Source organism: Prionailurus bengalensis, chromosome A3 (genome assembly GCF_016509475.1).
Source record: "Prionailurus bengalensis isolate Pbe53 chromosome A3, Fcat_Pben_1.1_paternal_pri, whole genome shotgun sequence".
Classification (NCBI taxonomy): domain Eukaryota; kingdom Metazoa; phylum Chordata; class Mammalia; order Carnivora; family Felidae; genus Prionailurus; species Prionailurus bengalensis.
In genome coordinates, this window is record NC_057354.1 from 105,578,144 (window position 1) to 105,600,386 (window position 22,243).

The window sequence follows — 22,243 nt, forward strand, 5'->3', positions numbered from 1 at the left end:
AAAAGCAAACTGGCATTCATTTTGATATGATAGGGATTTCTAAGCCCCCAAAATAATGATGATAGAACACCAGCCATGTGAGACAGCTGACATCTATTCATTACTCATCCAACAAAGTATGGTTCTTACTACTTTCTCTAACCCTTCTCCCAAGCAAACAATATAAAATCCTCCACCAAATCAACAACCTCAAAAAGGCAATGTGAACTACCCCTCCCCCAAAACTCCGTTCCATAACATAGTTTCAAAAGCTGCTTAGCTTTTAGAAACACATTTGTTTCAAGTAATAGAGTTTCACAGGTTAGTTTTCTGATGCTTTCCCTGCAACGTTCCTAGAACTATACTGTGGGTATTTTATTTTCCCTTTAGTCCTTTTGTCTCCTTGGGGTCTTACCCATCAGCCAATTTTCTTTCTAAAAAAAAGAAAAAATCACTGTCGTGGTATAATGGAAAGCAAGTCTCATGCTTTGTAGTGGAAGAAAATAAGATACACAAAGAAATCCGAATTTAGCTGAAACTGACCACAAGTACATATTTTGTTTTGATAGAATTAATACCATGACAAATATTTAAAAAGATTTCCATTACTTACTAAGTTGGGATATACACTTGTTTCAGTTTACTCTCAGCTTCTGCTGCCTTTAGACGTTTCTAATTCAAAAGACAGATAAAATATTTTACGTACAAGGCTAATAATTATTGCCACTTCATTGTCTTAGAAAATTCACATGAAAATGAAATATTCAAACACCATTCGCACAAATTGCCATTTTAAGAAGGGCCTTTCCCTTCCTGTGCACATTAAACTGCAGTGTTCTGTAAGACAACTGACTAGATTCTGAGGTACAGACTGCAAGTATTAATAACATTTGAGACATAGGTTTTAAAAATAAAGCTGTAAACAAGTGAAGTTTCCACTGCTCCCTGAGTGAGTAAACAGGGCTCACAAGTAACCATTTTTACTTTTCAAATTTAGTTTTTACTTTCTTTACAGCCCTTCTGGGAGAAACACACACACTCTGCTTAAAAAAAATTTTTTTTTTGAAAAATGATTAGTTTCCAAGGTCCATGCAAAAGAAAGAGACAACTCTCCCAAGTACAATTAAATAAACATTTATCTTCAAATGTTAAGAGATACACAATAAACTTTAAAGCTGGCTGAACTCACATCAGATTTTAAAAGCCAAATGTAGGTAAAGGAATAGGGGAAAGATTACGTAATCATTTCCAGAAAATGATCAACATAGTAAATGAATATAAGCAAGGAAGGAAAAAAAATACATGTTGTAGATATCCAAAAAGAAGACAAAACAGAATGTAAGGCATTCATCCACTTTCTCAATGAGGAGAAAAAAAAAAAAAACATTTAAGGTGACAACTTAAAATTTTTAGAGACAGAGTAGAAATTTTTGGAAATAATTTAATTCAAAAACCACTTTTCAACCACTCATGATGCCATCATCTCCACCACCTTTAAGGGACTTTTTTTGCCCTGAAAAATTCAAGTTTCCAGAGCACATGGTCTTCACTTCTACCTATGTTGTTTAAAATAAGCACTTTTGTATTATGATGTTGACACCAGAAATTTTTCAATAAGCCATGGGTATCTCTTCATTATTCATGACCTTGACAACTCGCTATGGTCATTTAGTATCCAACACTTGTTACTGTGTGATCACATAACTTCGGGAAAATGATGTCTGTGTTAAATATATTTGCTCCTTTCTTTACCACCTCTAACCTATGACTAGAAGAATCTAAAAGTAAGTATTGACTGAAGTCACTAAGGAAAATGTACCTTTCCCCCAAAGTAATAGTACTCAAAATAAGTAATTTAGAGATTTACCTCAACTTGGAACATTAAGGAAAGACTCAAATTAAAAGATTCCTTGCTTTTAGAAATAATTTTGGAGAAAAACTTAGGCACACTACCAGACCATCAAACCACTAAGACTAACAGTTAAGGTCAAAGATGTATATATGACACAAATGTCAACTAAGGAGGTTTTCAGAAGATCTTTTAAAATATCTCAAACTGGGAGCGCCTGGGTGGCTCAGTCGGTTAAGCGTCCGACTTCAGCTCAGGTCATGATCTCACAGTGAGTTCGAGCCCCGCATCAGGCTCTGGCTGACCGCTCAGAGCCTGGAGCCCGCTTCAGATTCTGTGTCTCCTCCTCTCTCTGCCCTTCCCCAGCTCATGCTCTGTCTCTCTCTGTCTCAAAAAGAAATAAAAACACACACACACAAAATTTTTTAAATATATCAAACTATATGGTTGATGGCTTTGGTCTGAATTTCTAAGACTTCATAAAATGACCTCACATCTTAGGCCATTCCTATCAACTATACTCAGAAAGAGACAAAGCACCAGGCAACTACAAGGATAATACTGCCTCTCTAGTGGTTATCTCCCCTTGTCATCCTTCCAAAATATTTATCATAGTGACTTTGAAGTCAGAAAATACTAGAACTAAAATCTTAAAACAACATCTTAAGGATGTTAAAAACAGTATAGAAGAGAGAAAGCCAACAAATTTAAAATTAAGAGTATTGCTAAGAAATACTAAGATATAAAAAGAAAGCTCACTTTAATGCAATAGTATTGGTAGCAGTATGAAGAAAATTACCTGCTGCACATATCGGTCAGTAGTTTTCCACATGTAATAATATTCAATGATGCTAGTCAATGATTTCCAAGGGAGCTGAAAAAATATTTAACATGATAATGAAAACAAGGCATTACTGTAGGAACGGCTTTCTTTTTTAAGTCACGTTTTAAAAAATAATGAGGCAAATATCCACACGGAAGATTCACTCTAGGAGAAGTATTTGAGAAAACTAAAGTTAATTCTTAGCAAAGTATACTCCAAACAAGTTACATTCAGTCAGAAACTCTAAAACAACACAGTCTATTTCTCAGCTCCCATTTTGTTACAGATGATAAACATTATGACTGATAATATTTCAGGACCTATTCAGGAAAGTTATTCTCGGGCTACAGGTGGCACTGAAGTAGTACAATGTTTAGAAATGACATTTAAATAGATTTAGCCCAAGTTACTTTAACTTCCAAAGATGCCAGCTACAACTGGGTGTCGTTTGGTCTCTGCAGTAACCGTTCTCATCTTTTCCAAAACTGCTTTATTTTCACCTATTTTGTTATAAATAAAATAAAACCTAAGCCTCTGAAAGAGTACACAGTTGAGTGTAGCCTTGCATTTGAAAAACAGGAAGCTTACCCTTTGCTATTTTCCATAATTATTCACAACTGGCCAAATGAGCGCCCACTAAGGAGACCCACAACCAAAGAATATATTCAGGAATATGTCAGTATATTTCCTCTGTAAAGGGAAATATGTCAGTCATCCCAGATGCACATCGGAATAGATCAAACCTTCAAGCGAATGACTGTCAACGGTCACAGTTTGTAGCGGTTGCATCAGATTCTACAGATAGGTGACTCAGCACTCTCTCTGACTTCTAGCTAACTTGCCCTAATGCACCATCGGGGTTAGAGAATCAAAACAGTACTTCCCACACCCCACTGCAGCTAGAGGTCTGCTTGAAATCCATGTGTACAATATCCACACTATTCTTTAATCACCTCAACATTTCACTCACCTGTTTGCTATGAAAAGAAAACAGATGGGAGTTTTGAGAAAGGAAATTATTTTAAGCTTAACTGGGTAGCAACTCCAACAGCAGTTACGAATGTGGTCTCTTTAAAGGACCCAATCAGCACAGCCACTGGCATGTGCGTTGCAGCTAAAGCAAACAGTTTTCTACAACCCAACAAGCAATCTAATGGGAGTTGAAAGTGTCTGAGGGATGGGGTAAGGAGCCCATGGCAAGACCTCACATGGCAAGACCTCACATGGCAAGACCTCAGAGGACAGTCACAGGCACAGTCCCCTAGGGCTTCAAGCAAGCTAAGACCTCTTCATCTGCTAACTATTCTTCACCTGAGAAACACCCCTGGCGTTCATTTATTTACCTGGAAGCCTGAGAAAAGGAAACCAAGTGACTATGTAACCTGAGCTTCATCATCAGCCAGATTTTATCTGAGCCATCAAGTCCTAATCAGCTATGCTCAGCACCACCACTCTCTTATCAAGAAGTATAGTCCTGAAGGCACAAATGACATGTCCTGTTGCAGTATCATTTCTCCCTCAACCCTCATGGCTCGACAGAAGTTCCCTATGACCTGTCAAGTGAGAAGGAAAAAAATCTGAATGTGGCAGATGGCTTTGCATGATATACTGGCATGAGCCAGAATTCTGCTGCAGCATTTTGGCCCCGAGCAGGGGTGGCTCTAAAGCACAGTGAAGAAGAAAGATCCTTTAAATGGGCAGGGCATTAGAGTCACCATCTGGTTTCCTAGTCTGAGTTGAAGGAAAGCTGGCCAGAGGTACTAATCCATACCCACTCAGGGAGAGTGGTTATCTACCTGTCACAATGATCAGGGAGGGACTTGAAAGGAAGCAGATTAGAAAGTTGGTAACGATGAGGCTTAGGAAAGAGGTTTGTGGGACAGACACTTCTTGATGGGCCTAAGTGTGAGGATCTTTATATCCCCATGTTTATCAAAGGCTCCTTCTGGAGAGGAGGGTCTCTTATATCAAGAGGGCAAGATGATCTCTAGGGTTATCAGCCAGCCTCTTTCCCTAGCCACAACAATGATTGTTCAAAGGACACATCACCAAATGGACACAGAGGCAAGCAGATTACATATGGGTACCCCCACATGGACATCCTCTCACCAAATCTGATCTGATTACTCCAGGTGTCCAATCTGCAAGGAACAATGCACACTGGGCTTCCAACATGGCACTATTCCTGGTAACATGCCAGTTACATTAGTCTCTCAGCATCCTGGAATGAACAGACATCTTGTTCTTGTTGAATAGACAATTATTCTAAATATGATTTGCCTTTTCTGCCTGTAATGCATTGGCTAGCAATACCAACCACAGACTAATGAATGACTTATTCTCACAAAACAGCTTCTAACTCAGGGCTCAGAACCCTCAGGAATAAAGGTTTGGGTTATGCTACCAAGTTGAGAACTCTGGTCATCAAAGGTACTAAGGAGAGAACATTGGGGGAATTTGATTTTGAATGCCAATGAAGGCCTCAGGATGAGTTTCAGAAAAGAGAAAGGAAGACTAAAGAAGCTATCTATATTTCCTTCCCTGTTTATCATAATTATTTTCCTTCAGCCGCCCAATTCCTTTTTTTTTTTTTTTTTAAGAGAGTGAACGAGTTGGGGATGAGGGGCAGAGGGATGAAGAGAGAGGGAGAGGGAGGGAGAATCCCAAGCAGGCCCTAAGCTAGATAATGTCATTCCCACCTTAAAAATGAGAAGAAAACACCCAGATAACCTACAAAACCATACCGATTCTTGAGCTAATGTTACAAGACAATCAACTGAACTGGATTCCAAAGTCACTCAGTACTCAAAGACTAGACTCATGAGCTACTTTTACTTTGGCAAAGCACCAATAAATAAATAAATAAATAAATAAATAAATAAATAAAGATAACAAATAAAAACAAAGTAAGAAGAAAACAGCCAAAAATTTACCAAATTATTAAAGGTCAACAGTGAGCTAGGACAACTGTTGTAGCATCTATGGGATCTCTAGACACTAGGGGAATCCATCCACATTTGCCACGGGTCTCCATCAGGTGTTCATCAGAAAGATCTGGGCCAGAGCAGGAAACCTGAGAAAGCCCCTGTTGGTGGTGATGTAATTTGCACTTGATCTTAGCTAAAAGGCCGAGAAGTGGTGGTGGTGATGTAATTTGAATCTACACAAATAAATGAAGAGGAGCAGAAGTGATAACATTTTTAAAAATAAATAACAATACATAAATAAACATGGGGGAAAATATTTTTAAAAATCTCTTTAAAAAGATCACTGTCTAAAGCCAAAAAAGTTATAATTCACTGTGGGATTTAGAACATAGCCAGAATTATATATGACAAAAAAAGCACAAGAATGGGAGGGAGGAACTGGAAATATATTGTCACATGGTTCTTCTTCTTCTTTTTTGTTTTAAGTAAGCTCTACACCCAATATGGGTCTTGGGGCTTGAACTCACGACCTAGAGATTAAGAGTCACATGCTCTATGGATGGAACCAACCAGGCATCCCAATCACATGGTTCTTATAATCTATGTGACCTAAGTGAGTTTGATTGAAGATAGACTGTAGGACATTAAAGATGTATACTGTAAACCACTACAAAAATAGAAGTTTAATTGGTAGGTCACTAGTAGAAATAAAACTAGAATAAAAAAATTAATTTAAGGGGCACCTGGGTGGCTCAGTGGGTTAGGCATCCAACTTCACCTTAGGTCACGATCTCACAGTTAGTGGGTTCTAGCCCTGTGTCAGACTCTGTGCTGACAGCTCAGAGCCTGGAGTCTGCTTCGAATTCTGTGTCTCTCTCTCTATTTCTGTCCTTCCCCCAACTTTGTTCTGTCTCTCAAAAACAAACATAAAAAAATTTTTTTTAATTAATTTTAAAAAGGGGAAAAGAACAAAGAACAATGGGACAAATGGAAAATTAATGGGAAGATGACTGGTTTAAACCAAAACTTGTAATATTGATAATTACATTAAAGGTAAATGGTCTAAACAATCCAAGTAAAAGGTAAAGACTGTTAGACTGGTTTAAAAAAAAAAAAGATCCTATTGTATTCAGTCTACAAAAAGCCCACTTCGAACATAAGTAAGACACAAATAAAGTGATGGAAACAAGATATACCATGTAATCAATAGAATAAAGCTGGAGTGGTTATATTAACAGACCTCACCATAAGGAATATTACCATGGATAAAGAGGCATGATGTAAAGACAAAAGGGTCAATTCATTATGAAAACATAACAGTCCTAAATGTATGTACCTAATAACAGAGATTCAACATAATTAAAGCAAAAACCTATTGTAACTGAAAAGAAAAACAGAAAAATTCACAATCATAGCTAGAGGCTTTCAATACTACTCTCTCAACAGAACAGGTAGACAGAAAATCAGTAAGGCTCCAGAAGACTTGAATACCATCAATAAATCTGACCTAAGTAGCATTTATAGAACATTCCACCAAATAGCAAAATATCTCTTCTTTTCAAGAGCACATGGAACATTCACCATAGTAAGACCATATACAGGATGAGAATCACATCTCAAAAATGTAAAATTTGATTTTTTTTACAAAGTTTACAAACTTTTTTTTACAAAGTTTTCTGATCACAACAGAATTAAACTAGACTTCAGTAACAAAAATATGTGAAAAAGATGCAAATACGTGGAACTTACCTCTAAATAATCCATGAGCCAAAGAAGAAAATCAGAAAGAAAAACAAAAAATACTGATGCAATGAAAATGAAAACACAACTTATCAAAACGTGGAGACAGGCCCTGTAGTAGTTGGGCCTGCTGATGTTGAGACAGGAGCACTGAAGAAAGCCTCCCACATTCCAGGCCCCACATTAAGCATAGGTAAGAATTTGATGTCTGTGAATGTTCAGATCATCTCCTATTTATTGCTTCAGTGAGGGGAGGAACCTGCCCCTCAAAACAGTATCAGACGGCCAGGACATACAACACACGACACTGAAGACAAAACAGAAGAGTCTGACTGGTTTATTAGTCACAGATACTCACAGCCCAGGGGAAGATGACACCATGTAGGGCCACAGCGAGTCACTAGGGGCTGTGGAAGTGAGGTTCTGTGTAACAAGAGGGTGAGGTGTGCCCTGGTTCTGGAAAGAATTCCCAGGGGAAGATGTGACTGGCCTGTCTCAGTAATTCTGCAGGCTAGCAGGGAAGTGAAACCCATGAGGTTGAAGGCTGCGGGGGAGCTAGAACTGGGCAGGTGGGGAGTCTTTCCTGCTGGTGAAGGATATATTTGGCAAAAGGAGTGGAACTCACAGTGAAGTTTTTGTGGCCCAGTGAGGCTCAAAGATATCAAGGCAGCACATGAAATTTTTGGTTAGGCCTTCCAATACAGCGGTACCCTGAAGGTAAACAGAACAACCACCAAATCCAAACCTGGTCCAACTACAGATTAGATTAATATATTAAAGGATTGGGTTAAAAAGGTAAGACAGCACACATGAATAGACAGGGATTTAAACAGAGAAAAGCATAAAAAAGAAAACAAATGTTAGCAAAATATGCTAACATATTTGAAGAATTCCTTTAAGAAGTTTATCAGTATACTGGACATGGCAGAGAAAATTAGTGCACTGAAAAATAGATCAATCTAAATTATAAACTATACAAACTAATACACAAAGAGTAAACCTTAGTTCTCAGAAATTCATTAAAATAATTACAAAGAAAAATATACCCAGGTGCATTGTAGTAATAAAACTGCTATTAAACAAACAAACAAACAAACAAACAAAACCCAAAACTGAAGGTAAAGACAAAATCTTGAGCACAAAGAAAAAGAAACATTCACATACATAAGAACTTCTCATCAGAAACTATGTAAGCCAGATAGAGATACACCTTTAGAGCACTGGAAGAGAAAAAGAAAAAAAATGAATTCTACAAAGAATACCATTTTTGGGGTGCCTGGGTGGCTCAGTCGGTTAAGCATTCGACTTTGGCTCAGGTCATGATTTCACAGTTTTTGAGTTTGAGCCCCATGTCGGGCTCCGCTGATAGCTCAGAGCCTGGAGCCTGCTTTGGATTCTGTGTCTCCCTCTCTCTCTCTGCCCCTCTCCTGCTCACACTCAGTCTCTCTCTCTCTCTCTCTCTCTCTCTCAAAAATAAACAAACATAGGGGCGCCTGGGTGGCGCAGTCGGTTAAGCGTCCGACTTCAGCCAGGTCACGATCTCGCGGTCCGTGAGTTCGAGCCCCGCGTCGGGCTCTGGGCTGATGGCTCAGAGCCTGGAGACTGTTTCCAATTCTGTGTCTCCCTCTCTCTCTGCCCCTCCCCCGTTCATGCTCTGTCTCTCTCTGTCCCAAAATAAATAAACATTGAAAAAAAAAATTTTTTTTAAAAATAAGAAAAAAAATAAACAAACAAAAAAAAGAGAAAGTAACATTTTTGTTAAAGAGGACAGGAAGACAATTTTAAGATAAGGCTAAAATCACTGTCAGCTAAGTACACTCTCAACAAACGATTACAAGAAAAGTTTCAACCTTAAAAAGATACTAGGAAAAGACAAAGCACTTCAGCACAAAGCAAGCTGAAGAAAGGAAATGACAAACATAAAAGCGGAAGTTAATGAAACAAACAAACAACAACAAAAATCAAGCAAGCAAAAAACTGGTTCTTTGCAAAGGTCAAAAACATCGATTAAGTCCTTGTTGGACTGATGAGGAAAACTACCAGTATCAGGAATGTGAGGGGGCATCACTACAGATCCATCCCACAGATCTTCGAAGGATAATATGAAATTATGAACCACTTTAGAACAATAACCACTTTATAACATTTTATGACAGGAGATATCTGTCTTTGTATCCCACAGCTATGGACAATGAAAACAGCCCTGGGAGGATCAGAGTCAAGTAAGAAGCTATGGCAACACAGTGGCGCAAAAGATGAAGAATAACCACACAAAAAGGATCACCAGGGAGGTAGGCTTAGCTGAGACACCTGGAACCGGCTAAGAACAAAGAAGAAGGGTAAAGGCTATCAGTGTAAGTGGGTGCCAGTGTGGTCCGCAGTGGCCCGCTCTGCAGAGGAGCCTGGCAGCCACTGCCACTGAGGATCTCGAGGACCTCAACAGCCTTCATGACAGCTGCAGACTCCCTGCCATGTGCACAGCTGAGGACTCTGTAGTATTTGTTGGCGTGGACTCCAGCAGCCTACTCTGCAGAGGAAACTGACGGCTTCTGCCACTGAGGTAACCAACAGATACTGACCTCCTAGGGAGGGAGATGCTGCTGTGTCCCCACCCCAGGAACAGGGCTGCCAGCTCCCATCTCCAACCCTGTGCATATCTGGGACCCCAGAACTCTGGCCACTCCACATGCACCCATACTTCAGACCTTGGTTCCATGGTGGTTCTGCATGTGTTCACCTCTCGGTCACTGACACTGCAGGCTAGCCAGCACACCAGACCCCAGGCTGCTGTCACTCTGGGAGCATACATGCTCCGCTCCTGGTTCTGACCCAAGCTGATCCAGGCACCACTGCCATGGCAAAGGTATCCAATGCCAAGAGGGATCCCTTCGGCAATGACACACCCCATGGGGGAGAAAGAGATCAGGAGATCCCCAGCAGCCTTCACTGCCACTGCAGACACCCAGAGAATGGGCCGTTGAGGACCCCTGAAATCTTAACTGACAACTGACCTCAGCAGATGGAACTGAATGTACACTATGCTGATGGGCCGTCCCAAGAGCTGGAACCATCATACACAAGCTTCCCACACCCTTGTATCCAGGGCAGGCGAAGGTCTCTCCCTCCCCACTAAAACCAGGCTGTAAAGTCTGGTAGAGGTGACTGATCAATCAAATGCACAAACATCAGCACAAAGCTATAAGAAATGTGAAGGAAGCATGACATCACCAAAGAAACAGTAATTTTCCAGCAACTGACCCCAAAGAAATGGAGAGCTATGATTTCCTGATAATAATTTCAAAATCATGGTTTTAAGGAAGCTCAGTGAGCTACAGGAAAATACAGATAGAACTGAAATCAGGAGATAGACCCCAATACCAGGAAAACAATACACGAAATAAGTTCAACAGAGAGAAAGAAATCCTAAAACAAACAAACACAAGTTCTAAAACTGAAGAATACAATGAGAAATGTAATATGGAACATCAATAATGAACATCCGTGAACTCAAAAACAGGTCATTAGAAATTATCCAGTCAGAGTGAAAAGAAGAAAAATGAAGGAAAAAGAGTATATCTAGTCAGTAGAAGGAAGGAAACAATAAAGGTCAAAGCAGAAATAAATGAAGTATAAACTAGAAAAACAAAAGATCAATGAAACTAAGAGTTCCTTTTCTGGAAAGATAAAACCAAACTGACAAACTTTAACGAGTCTAAAAAAAAAGAGAGAGAAGACTGAAATAAATAAGATCAGAAAGGAGAATCAGAGGAGACGTTACACCTGATACTGCAGAAATAAGAAGGAATATAAGAGACTGCTATTCACAATTATACACCAACGAACTGGATAATCTAGAAAGGATAATTGTCCTAGGAAGTTATCAATGGACTTCTCAAATAGAAATTTCCCCATTTCAAAGAGATTAAAAGCTTAATTAAAGAGAGCAATTCCATACATACAAGGACAAAAGGAAGTACATAAAAGTAGACAAGATTATCTAGTATTTAAAATGCAAGTAAGAAACTATGTATCATTAAGAGGAGTCAAGGACGGAAACCCCATAAAGCAAATTTTCCATACTGCTTGCTACAGGTTGTTTCCATATTAAAGGGCCACATCAAACTCAGGCTCAACAATTAGTAAGATAACTAGAAAAATATAGAAGGTCCAAAGGAGAGCAACAAACTTAAAGCAGACCTCAGAAATATTTTGTGCAAATGGTCAGAAAAGCCATCCATATTTTAAACTTGGAACTCAGAGCCTCCTGATCCCAGGTCTTATAATTGCTTCCCAGAACAAATGTCAATTTCTCTCTCTGTAAGACTAGCCTTCATTCTATGTTGAGCAGATAAACATTACTACGTTGCAAGCTTGCTAAATGAATACTTTAAGGTTTACCAGCTTTTTAACAAAGATAAAATATTCCCATCCAACATTTTATGTGCAGTTTTCTACTTACAAAGTCTTGACGTATGTCATTGAAGTCTTTGCCATATTTTTCCAGTGCCTCTTCAAATAAACTAGCTTCAGAAGCTGACCACTCTTCCATTTCATCTCTGCATAAAACAGGCCCTCCAAGTGGTACTAAGACACTAATTGCACTGCTTAAATCATAGCTGTGCCTATACAATGTATCCATAGCATGAAACTAAAGAAAACAAACAAAATGGAGAGAAAAGATCAGTCAGAAATGCAAACTTGCCAGATTATTTAAGAACACGAATACTAAAATGCATGATGCACTGAATTAACACTAATTTTTAAGTATATTTTTAAAATATAAGTATATTTATAAGTATATTTAAGTATAAGTATATTTATAAGTATATTTAAGTATATTTTTTAAGTAACAAAGGTTTATTTTTTAATAAGGTTTTTTGTTTTTTTTTTAGGTTTTTTAGGTTTATTTTTTAAGTAACAAAATTAAGAAAAAATTTAAAAAACAGATTACCTATTTAAAATGTCATTTACTGATTTAAGAAAATGTTGATTTATAAGGTGTGTATTTAAAAAACTGCATTCAGGGGCGCCTGGGTGGCGCAGTCGGTTAAGCGTCCGACTTCAGCCAGGTCACGATCTCGCGGTCCGGGAGTTCGAGCCCAGCGTCAGGCTCTGGGCTGATGGCTCGGAGCCTGGAGCCTGTTTCCGATTCTGTGTCTCCCTCTCTCTCTGCCCCTCCCCCGTTCATGCTCTGTCTCTCTCTGTCCCAAAAATAAATAAAAATGTTGGAAAAAAAAAATAAATAAAAAACTGCATTCATTTGTTACAGTAACCTAACCATGAAAATCCAGGGCCTCCAGGCACAGGTACTAACTGGGAAGCCAGTAAGTTTCACCATCCTTTCAGTTAAAAGTGCCAGAATCACTTCACCTATTATACAGGGTTGTCACAGCCTTCCTTGACAAGGGAATAATAGATTATATACCAGACAGAGAAAAAATATTCCCAGGTTGGATTAAGACAATGATGCCCTAAGAACGAGAGTTACAGAAAACAATGGAATTGAGAATCGGGGTGACAAAACAGAACTACACATCCATGTTACACGAACAAAACAAAACACATATCCATGTAAAAACAGTAACTGGTTGAGATCTTCTAAGACCAAGAACAGATGACTAGGCTTGCTTGAATCAGCTAGGCTGGCATGGGTTTCCTACATATTTCAGGAGAGAATGATATAAAGAGTAATTTGAAACGAGGAAAAGATAGATTAGGATAATATACCTGTTTTTTTTGCAAAAGTACCTTGGGTCTGGCTTATTTAAAACACATTCTTCTTCCCATCAGAAGCTGTGAAGAAACTTAGGTTCCAAAACTTTAAAGTTTGAAAAACCTGTGATGGTATTTCTACTGGAGAACCAGAAATTCATTCATAACACATACGCACATTTGTATATGTGGAAGGAAAAGTGCGGAACAGGGTGACTGGCTCTGCCGTGTCTGGATAAGCATGTAGGTGTGGCCCAGAATTGGTCGGCAAGGTGACCAAATCCTTACCAAGTGAGGACTAGTTCTAGTTAAACTTTCTAACATATGGGGGCACCTGGGTGGCTCAGTCGGTTGAGCGTCCGACTTTGGCTCAGGTCATGATCTCACTGTTCGTGAGTTCAAGCCCCACATCGGGCTCTGCGCTGACAGCTCAGAGACTGCAGCCTGCTTCGGAGTCTGTGTCTCCCCCTCTCTCTGCCCCTTACGCCCACTCACGCTCTCTCTCTCTCTCTCTCTCTCTCTCTCTCTCTCTCTCTCAAAACTAAACATTAAAAAAAAAAAATTTTTTTTTAACTTTCTACCATATGAAAGCCAAGTCCCGCACCTTGTACACAGTATCTACTGATATTAAAATTTTCATAAATGGGGATAGTATCACATCCATGTGGCAACATGTCTCTTAAAATTTAGCTGGTGAGTTCCCTACTACTCATACAGGAGTATAAAATAAACTCAAATATCAACAAACACCTGTTAAAGAGAAAAAAATCATTGGCTACAGTATGCATTAAAAAGACCCATTTATACTGTGATACATTAAGACACTGAATATGAATTTGTTGACAGAACTAAAGGTGGGATTCAGGACATAAAGACATGTTTAAGGTAACTAACTGCTTTAATAAGGATTAACATCTCTCTTAAATAAATCACTGGATTCTACAAAACAAAAGCAAGCAGGAATCTCATTATCTTTTCCTTAGTCATAATCACAGCTAGGACCACTGATCACATATAGTCTTTTGCTGTATGTGTCACAATCATGGAATAACTTCAATTTTTAAGTGAATTTCTTCTCACCTTTCCACAACAACGGTTACAAAAATGTTAGAATTTTTGATCTTTGGATCTTTACTCTTTGCCTGTGCTCTGCAAACTTCATAATCAACGAAACCCCACTTTTCTAGCTAAACTTCTCACTTGACAGACTCATCAGTTTCACTGTACTGTGCACTGTTAAACAAGTTTACATCATTCCTGAAATTATTTAGTTCCTAGATAACTGATCTACAAAAATGAAAGCGAAGTTCAATAGCATGCAGGGATCCCTTCAATTACTAATATATTACTATAAACAGTTATTTTTGAAACTAAGTTTACAATGGATAACAAAACTGAAGATTAAATGGTATTCAAAATGAATAATTACACAAATTAACTTTGCTGCTGACATTCCTCAAGAGGTAGTAGTTCTTATAATTAACAGGTGCTCTGAAACCCAAAGTCACAAGACTAAATGAGTGTTTCTCAGCTGATATTATAGCAGCCACTCAAAGCATAAAAGGATCTTCGGTCTTTTGTTCACGCGAGGTGATGAAAAGGCTTCTCTTACAGGCACTTTTACAAATGACGATAGGCTATTATAGAGTTTCAAAGAACCAAAGTAACATCACAGGCGTTATAAGTGATTATGACCCAAATCTGAAGTGAACAGATTGTTTTAATGGTTCTGTTCCTCACGGAGTGTGTGTTACTGGACACCGAAGTCAACAATGGCTTTCGGAAGACTAACCCCTGCACTGTCACAAATCAAGTGGAAAGAATGGGTCCAACTTATAGGCGACTGGAGGCTATGAAACCCCCAGAGTCCACTTTGAAACGCAGCCCAGAGGAGAGCGCTGTCATGATCAGTATGTGTAGAAAAAAATCTACATCCCATCAGACGTATGCACTATGGAATTCCCAGGGAATAATTTTATTTAAATTGATGACCAAATTCACAAAGGAAACCAGAGGACCACATTATGGGCTACAAGTCCATATTAACTCCATCTTTCTGACACACATAGGAGGCTCCTTCTGAATGGACTTTTACAGAGTTCAACATCACGCTAAAAAGCTGTAAGCGAAACACAGAATCTACCTTCTATAACATAACAGACAACATCAAGTGAAGACTCTCATAAACAGGCTAACACAAGACATAGGAGTCTGACATCTGACTTACGGTTTATCAGTAAGATAACAACAATTCCAAGAGCTAGACATGTAAGAGAACACACTGGAAGATTCCATTTATATGAACTTTGAGAAAAGTAACAATCAGTGGTGAGAGAAGTCAGAATAATGATTCCCTCAGAAGGAGGGGGCGATCATTGACTGGGAAGAGGCATGAGGGAATCTTTTGGGATTCTGGTAAAGTTCTTTACCTAGATCTGGGTGGTCGATTACATGAATGTATACATATACACAAGTTTGCAAACGATGCACCTGAGTGTACTGAACACACTTTACTGTGTATACGCCTCAATTTAAAGTAACACAAAGAATTTAAGGAGTAAATGTAAAACAACAGAAAGTCTTCCCTCCAGATAAATACTTTACAAAGATACCATGTTTTCAATAGAGATACAGATACACACAAGATCCATTCAAATCTAAATTTAAAAAATCATAAGAACTCAGCACAAGCTGTTCTCTCTGCCAAATAGTGGTGAAGGTGTTGTCATATTTCATCTCATTCATAACAGATGGAGATGACAAACAGAAGTATTTTCGGAGAAAGACTGACAATGAAAGCTTGGCAGTGAAATTCTCATCCTTCGCTCATTAAGTACGATCACACAACGGTAGACTGGATTATTATTCAGCAAATATTCACTCCCTCCCCTGGGCCTTCACAGAAGAGGAGTCTTCCACTCCACTGATGTGGAGCCTGGCCACGTGACCTGACTGGCAGATAAGATGTTCAAGATACGTGACAGAACAGAGCCCTGGCATGTGTTTGCATATCTAGGTTTGCCCTCTTGAGCTACTGGCTTTTGTCACCCGAGGAGGAGATACACGTGGAGCAGATCTGGACTCACACTGTAGTTTGGCACCTAAATTGGCCCAGTCTAGTTCAGCAGAATCCTAGACAATCTGCAAAGGAGTATATAAGAAATTAACGCTTGTTGTTATAAGCCACTGAAATACTAGGCAGTGTAACAGATACTGTGTTTTTCCTTTTGAGAGTAAAGAACTTACTCTGGGCTAGGTGTGCTATCAGCAGACACCCTCAGCTGTCACCTTTGGAATGATTTCAATTCAAGAAAGAATCATCACCCAAGATCATGCCCTTTTCCTGGCACAGCCTTTATCCGATGATGGAGGAGTATACAGGCTCAGCCTGTCACCCGGATTTGGGACAACTCTTCGAAGTGTCCCGTGGAGTCGGCGGAGGCTTCAGGTATCATAGCCCACTTTCTTCCCCTGTTCAATCCTGCCTCCATCCCTCCTCTTCCACGGTTTTTTTTTTTTCTTAAATTTTTTAATGTTTATTTTTGAGAGAGAGAGAGAGAGACAGACAGACAGACAGACAGAGAAAGGACGAACAGGGGAGGGGCAGAGGGAGAGGGAGACACAGAATCTGAAGCAGGCTCTAGGCTCTGAGCTGTCAGCACAGAGTCCGACGTGGGGCTCAAACTCACGAAACAGGAGATCATGACCTGAGCCAAAATTGGACGCTTAATCAACTGAGCCACCAGGCACCCCCCACAGGTTTTGATTCCTAATAAATTTCCTACATACAAATCTCTATCTTAGCCTGTTTCTCAGAAACCCAGCATGTAACATGTAGCATTATTTTGACAACAGCAAACTGATATACATACATATTCAATCCTAACTATTGATTTGGTCAGAATGTTACAAAAACTTTGCATGTGTACCTCCAGCACAAATTATAGCATTCAGAACACTAAATCTATTCAAAATTAATGAGCATATGGTTTTTCCCAAGCAGAAGGTGAATATAAACTCTCAGGAGTAAACCACAAACCATGATCAAAGCAAAACATTTTATATATATGTAAAAGAGAAGTATGCCATACATTCTCAAGTTTTGCTTCAATGCACAGTATTCAAAACAAAATCCCTCATTCATCATCAAATTTGTTAAGACTTAGTTGTCATTCACTCAAATCAATCTCCAAGACACCCTGAGTCATGTCCTCATGTGTATTCAGACCTTTTGATTATCACAGGAAAGCTACAGGGCTAGTAAGCCACTGTAACCCCATGGCCCTAAATGTCCTTTGCATGAGCAGAACTGAAAATTCTTCCCCCCTGGCTCTGATTCTAGACACAAACCAAATACAGTAAAACCTTGGATTGTGAGTAACTGGTTCTACGCGTGTTCTGCAGGACAAGAAAACATTTCTAATAAATTTTAACTTGATCAATGAACATTGTCTTGCAAAATGAGTAGTACATGATGCTGAACGTCACACGATCACAACTGAGCCAATGGTTCTTTCTTCCCTCTCTCTCTCTCGCGCGCGCGCTGTCTCTCTCGCGCTGTCTCTCTCTCTGCAGGATTGTGGACGATTGTCTCCCATGCTTGGATGCTTGGTCTCAGGCCACAGTGTTTGGCAGAAACCAGTGATTTTTCAGAACATTGGAAGGTGCCCACAGCTGGCACCAGTGTATTTTTTGTCACTTCAAAGCACCTATGGACAGTCCTTTGCTTTTCCATCCAAGAGTAAGCTTAGCAATGCCATGCTTCATTCTAGGTCAGGCCGCCTGCAGATATAGGCCCTTTCCTCTGCTGCCTTATTGCCAGTCACATTAAATACAGTAGATGACAAGAGAGTATTATGTACTGCAGTCAACATCTGTTAGTGATAGTCAAAGTCGTCCTACACAATAACTTCCCCTCTCGTCTTCCTCACACCAGCCACGAAGGTTTTCAAAGGTAAGTATAGGCTAATTTGTTTATTCTTCTTTATATTTTATCTTTTCTTTATAATTTTGTAATGATTACAGCAGTGTAATCATTTTTATATGAATATTTTGGGGTTGTGGAATGAATCATCTGAGTTTCCATTATTTCTTATAGGGAAATTCATTTTGATATACAAGTGCTTTGGATTACAAGCCTGTTTCTGGAATGAATTATGCTCACAAACCAAGGGTTTACTGTAAAACAACTATGTGAGGACACTGGAGAACAACCAATGCAAGCAAGGGGAGACTAAAATAATTCAGGAAGAATATGTATGACACGTGAGCTTCCACAATGACTTAACCTTTACCTTTATGGCATTTTCTAGACAGAACAGACAAAAACAGAAAGCTTCCTTTGCATTAGACCATGGTAAAAGTAAGACCCATGGAGCAAAATGCTGGGGAGGATTATATTGCAGGCCCTAAAGGAAATCACAATATAGTAAAAGAATTGGCCTATGTTTCTCTGACCACAACCCCCAAGGCAATTAAGATAAACTTATGAACCTCCTTTCCTTGGAAATTAACTCACAAGTAAATGCAAAATTATAAAGTAAATTAGGAAATACTTAGAACCAAATGATAATGAAAATACTACATATCAAACTTTAGGACATACAGAGGTACATTTATAATCGTAAATATTGATGATGGAAAACTAGACAAAGTTGATGGGCTAAAAAATCAGTCTTAAAAAGCTGGAATGGGAGGGGTGCCTGAGAGGCTCAGTTGGTTAAGCGTCTCACTCTTAATTTTGGCTCAGGTCATGATCTCAGAGTCGGGAGACTGAACCCCACGTCAAGCTCCCAACTGGGCATGGAACCCGCTTAAGATTCATATTCTCAGGGCGCCTGGGTGGCGCAGTCGGTTAAGCGTCCGACTTCAGCCAGGTTACGATCTCACGGTCCGTGAGTTCGAGCCCCGCGTCAGGCTCTGGGCTGATGGCTCAGAGCCTGGAGCCTGTTTCCGATTCTGTGTCTCCCTCTCTCTCTGCCCCTCCCCTGTTCATGCTCTGTCTCTCTCTGTCCCAAAAATAAATAAACGTTGAAAAAAAAATTTTATAAAAAAAAAGATTCATATTCTCTCATTCTGTCTCTCTCCCATACATACAACGCCCCCTGCCCCCCGCGCAAAAAAAAAAGAAAAAAAAAAAAGCTGGAACAGGAATATCAGAGTAAAGCCTAAGATAAGTAGGAGGAGGAAAATAAACAGGAAAAAAAAACTAAATAGAAAACATGTAATAATAAAAAAAAAAAACATACAGGGGCACCTGGGTGGCTCAGTCGGTTGAGTGTCCGACTTCGGCTCAGGTCATGATCTCACAGTTCGTGGGTTCGAGCCCCGCGTCGGGCTCTGTGCTGACAGATCGGAGCCTGGAGCCTGCTTTGGATTCTATGCCTCCCTTTCTCTCTGCCCCAACCCACTTGCATTCTGTCTCTGTCTCTCTCAAAAATAAATAAACATTAAAAAAAATTTTTTTTTTAAAAAGGGGAGCCTGAGTGGCTCAGTCGGTTCAGAGTCTGACTTCGGCTCAGGTCATGATCTCATGGTCTGTGAGTTTGAGCCCCGTGTCAGGCTCTGTGCTAACAGCTCAGAGCCTGGAGTCTGCTTCAGATTCTGTGGCTCCCTCTCTCTCTGCCCCTCCCCTGCTCATGCTCTGTCTCTCTCTCTCTCTCTCTCTCTCTGCCAAAAATAAACATTAAAAAAATGTTTTTTAATTAAAAAAAACATACAAAAAAATCAACTCAATTAAAATCTCACTCTTTTAGATAATAAAAAAGAAAAGAAAAATCTGGCAAAACTGTCAAAAAAAATGGGAAATGACATACATAAACAATAACAATGAAAAGCTACTTATAACTGGAGACTTACCAATTTATTCTAATTAAAGAATACTCCGAAAACTTATGTTGATAAATTTGAAAAGTTAGGGTGAAATGGAAATTCTCCTGACTTAACTGACCAAAATGGACTTAAGTAAAATAAAAACTTATTTTAATTATAAATCAAATTATAACCACAACCCAAACTAAGGGATGTTCTACAAAATAAATGGCCTGTACTTTGAAAATGCCACGTCATGAAAGACAGAAAGAATGAGGAACTGTTCTGGACTGAAAGAAATTAAAATGATATAACTAAATGCAATAAATGATTTTCAAGGGGATCTTAAAGCAGAAAAAAATTTTTTTCTTTTGTTATAATGAACATAACTGGAACAACTAGAAAATCTCACTAAAGCCTCTAGATTAGATAACAGTGCTACAGTAACATTCATTTCCTGCCTCAGTGATATACTTAGAAGGAAGAAAAATTTCATGTTTCATATGATTTACTGCAGTGGTAGTCTTATTAGTTTTAATTCTAATTTATAGCCTTGAGAACATGGACAGTACTCTTAAATTTTAAGAAATCGTGTTTTTAAAAAAATTACATGAGGGGCGCCTGGGTGGCGCAGTCGGTTGAGCGTCCGACTTCAGCTCAGGTCCCGATCTCACAGTCCGTGAGTTCGAGCCCCGCGTCGGGCTCTGGGCTGATGGCTCAGAGCCTAGAGCCTGCTTCCAATTCTGTGTCTCCCTCTCTCTCTGCCCCTCCCCCGTTCATGCTCTGTCTCTCTCTGTCTCAAAAATAAATAAATGTTAAAAAAAAAAAATTTAAAAAAAAAATTACATGAATGCTCAGTTCATCAATTTTACACTCATTTTGAAGACTAGATTTCTAACGTAAGCCGATAAACCTAAAATTTTAATCTGAAGATTTATATATTCTGCAGACTACAATTCCTTTAAATGCTGTAATGACCATGAATTGCAATCTATCCTCAAATTCCCAGTACCCTCAATGCCCTAAATGAAATACGTAATTTCAACAGGACTCACAAAGGAAGAGAATGAAATGCAGGATTAATGGCTAGCAATTTTACAAAGAGTTAATATCTGAAGAATAAAATTACTGTTGGTTAAGTCAACTTTCTATTTTCAAGAAAATAAGTTACTTACTTTTTCTAAGTTTTTCTTGAAAAAATTTTTATCGTAAAAATTATAGCTTGTTTTAAGGGGAAGATCTTTATTATTTTTTTAAAGTTTATTTTTTATTTTTTTTTTGGGACAGAGAGAGACAGAGCATGAACGGGGGAGGGGCAGAGAGAGAGGGAGACACAGAATCGGAAACAGGCTCCAGGCTCCGAGCCATCAGCCCAGAGCCTGACACGGGGCTCGAACTCACGGACGGCGAGATCGTGACCTGGCTGAAGTCGGACGCTTAACCGACTGCGCCACCCAGGCGCCCCTTAAAGTTTATTTTTGAGAGAAAAAGAGACAGAGCACAAGCAGGGGAAGGGGCAGAGAGAGAGAAGGAGACACAGAATCTTAAGCAGACTCCAGGCCTGCATCAGCCCAAAGCCTGACGTGGGACTTGAACTTGAACCAGGAGATCATGACCTGAGCCGAAGTTGGACGCTTAACCGACTGAGCCACCGAGGCACCCTTAAGGGGAAGATCTTTATATCATATAATTCTTCATATCAAATTCTATATTCTTGGGACAGGTACATCTGCAATTTGTAGTTATGCCTGTATACCCTCTTCTTGTCAACAGATAACCCCCTGAAGCAGTACAGATAGGTTTCATAGTATTATTCCCATTGTGGATGAGGAAACTCAGGCACGGGGAGGCTACATAACTTGTAGAAGATGAAATGGATCATAAGCTATAGGTCCAGGGGGAAAAAAAAACCCAGAGAATCATAAAAGTATATCCACTTGTACACCCATGTTCATAGCAGTATTATTCATAATAGCCAAAACGTAGAAGGAACCTAAGTTTCTACTGAATAAACACAATGTGGTATATGCGTACGATAAAATACTACGCAGCCTTGAAAAGGAAGGAAACGATGACACATAGGACAATATGGATGAACCTGAAGACATTATGCTAAGTGAAATCAGCACGTCACAGAAGGGCGAATACCGTGTGGTCCCCCTCCAATGAAGTACCCAGAGTAGTCAAAATCACAGCAACAGAAATCAGAATGGTGGTTGCTAAGGGCTGGGGAATAGGGAGTTGTTATTTAATGAGTACAGAGTTTCAGTTGGGGAAGACAAAAACATCCTGGTGATGGCTGCACAAGAGTGTGAATACTTAATGCGAGAGAACAATACGCTTAAAAATGGCTAAAATGGCAAATTTTTATGTTGTGTATATTTTACCACAGTTTTTAAACAA

The 22,243-nt window shown here is 39.3% G+C and overlaps 1 protein-coding gene across 3 annotated transcripts in view; it reads right to left on the minus strand.

Moving 5' to 3' along the window:
• The window catches only part of MTA3 (metastasis associated 1 family member 3), a 223,989-nt gene that overhangs the window by 42,103 nt on the left and 159,643 nt on the right, over positions 1–22,243 (minus strand). For all 3 annotated transcript variants that reach the window (XM_043604070.1, XM_043604069.1, XM_043604068.1), the window contains exons 9-11: positions 11,778–11,966; positions 2,628–2,702; positions 593–651 (exon numbers count right to left, since the gene is read on the minus strand). In XM_043604070.1, coding sequence (XP_043460005.1) covers positions 593–651; positions 2,628–2,702; positions 11,778–11,966 — 323 coding nt within the window. The remainder of the gene's footprint in view (positions 1–592; positions 652–2,627; positions 2,703–11,777; positions 11,967–22,243) is intronic.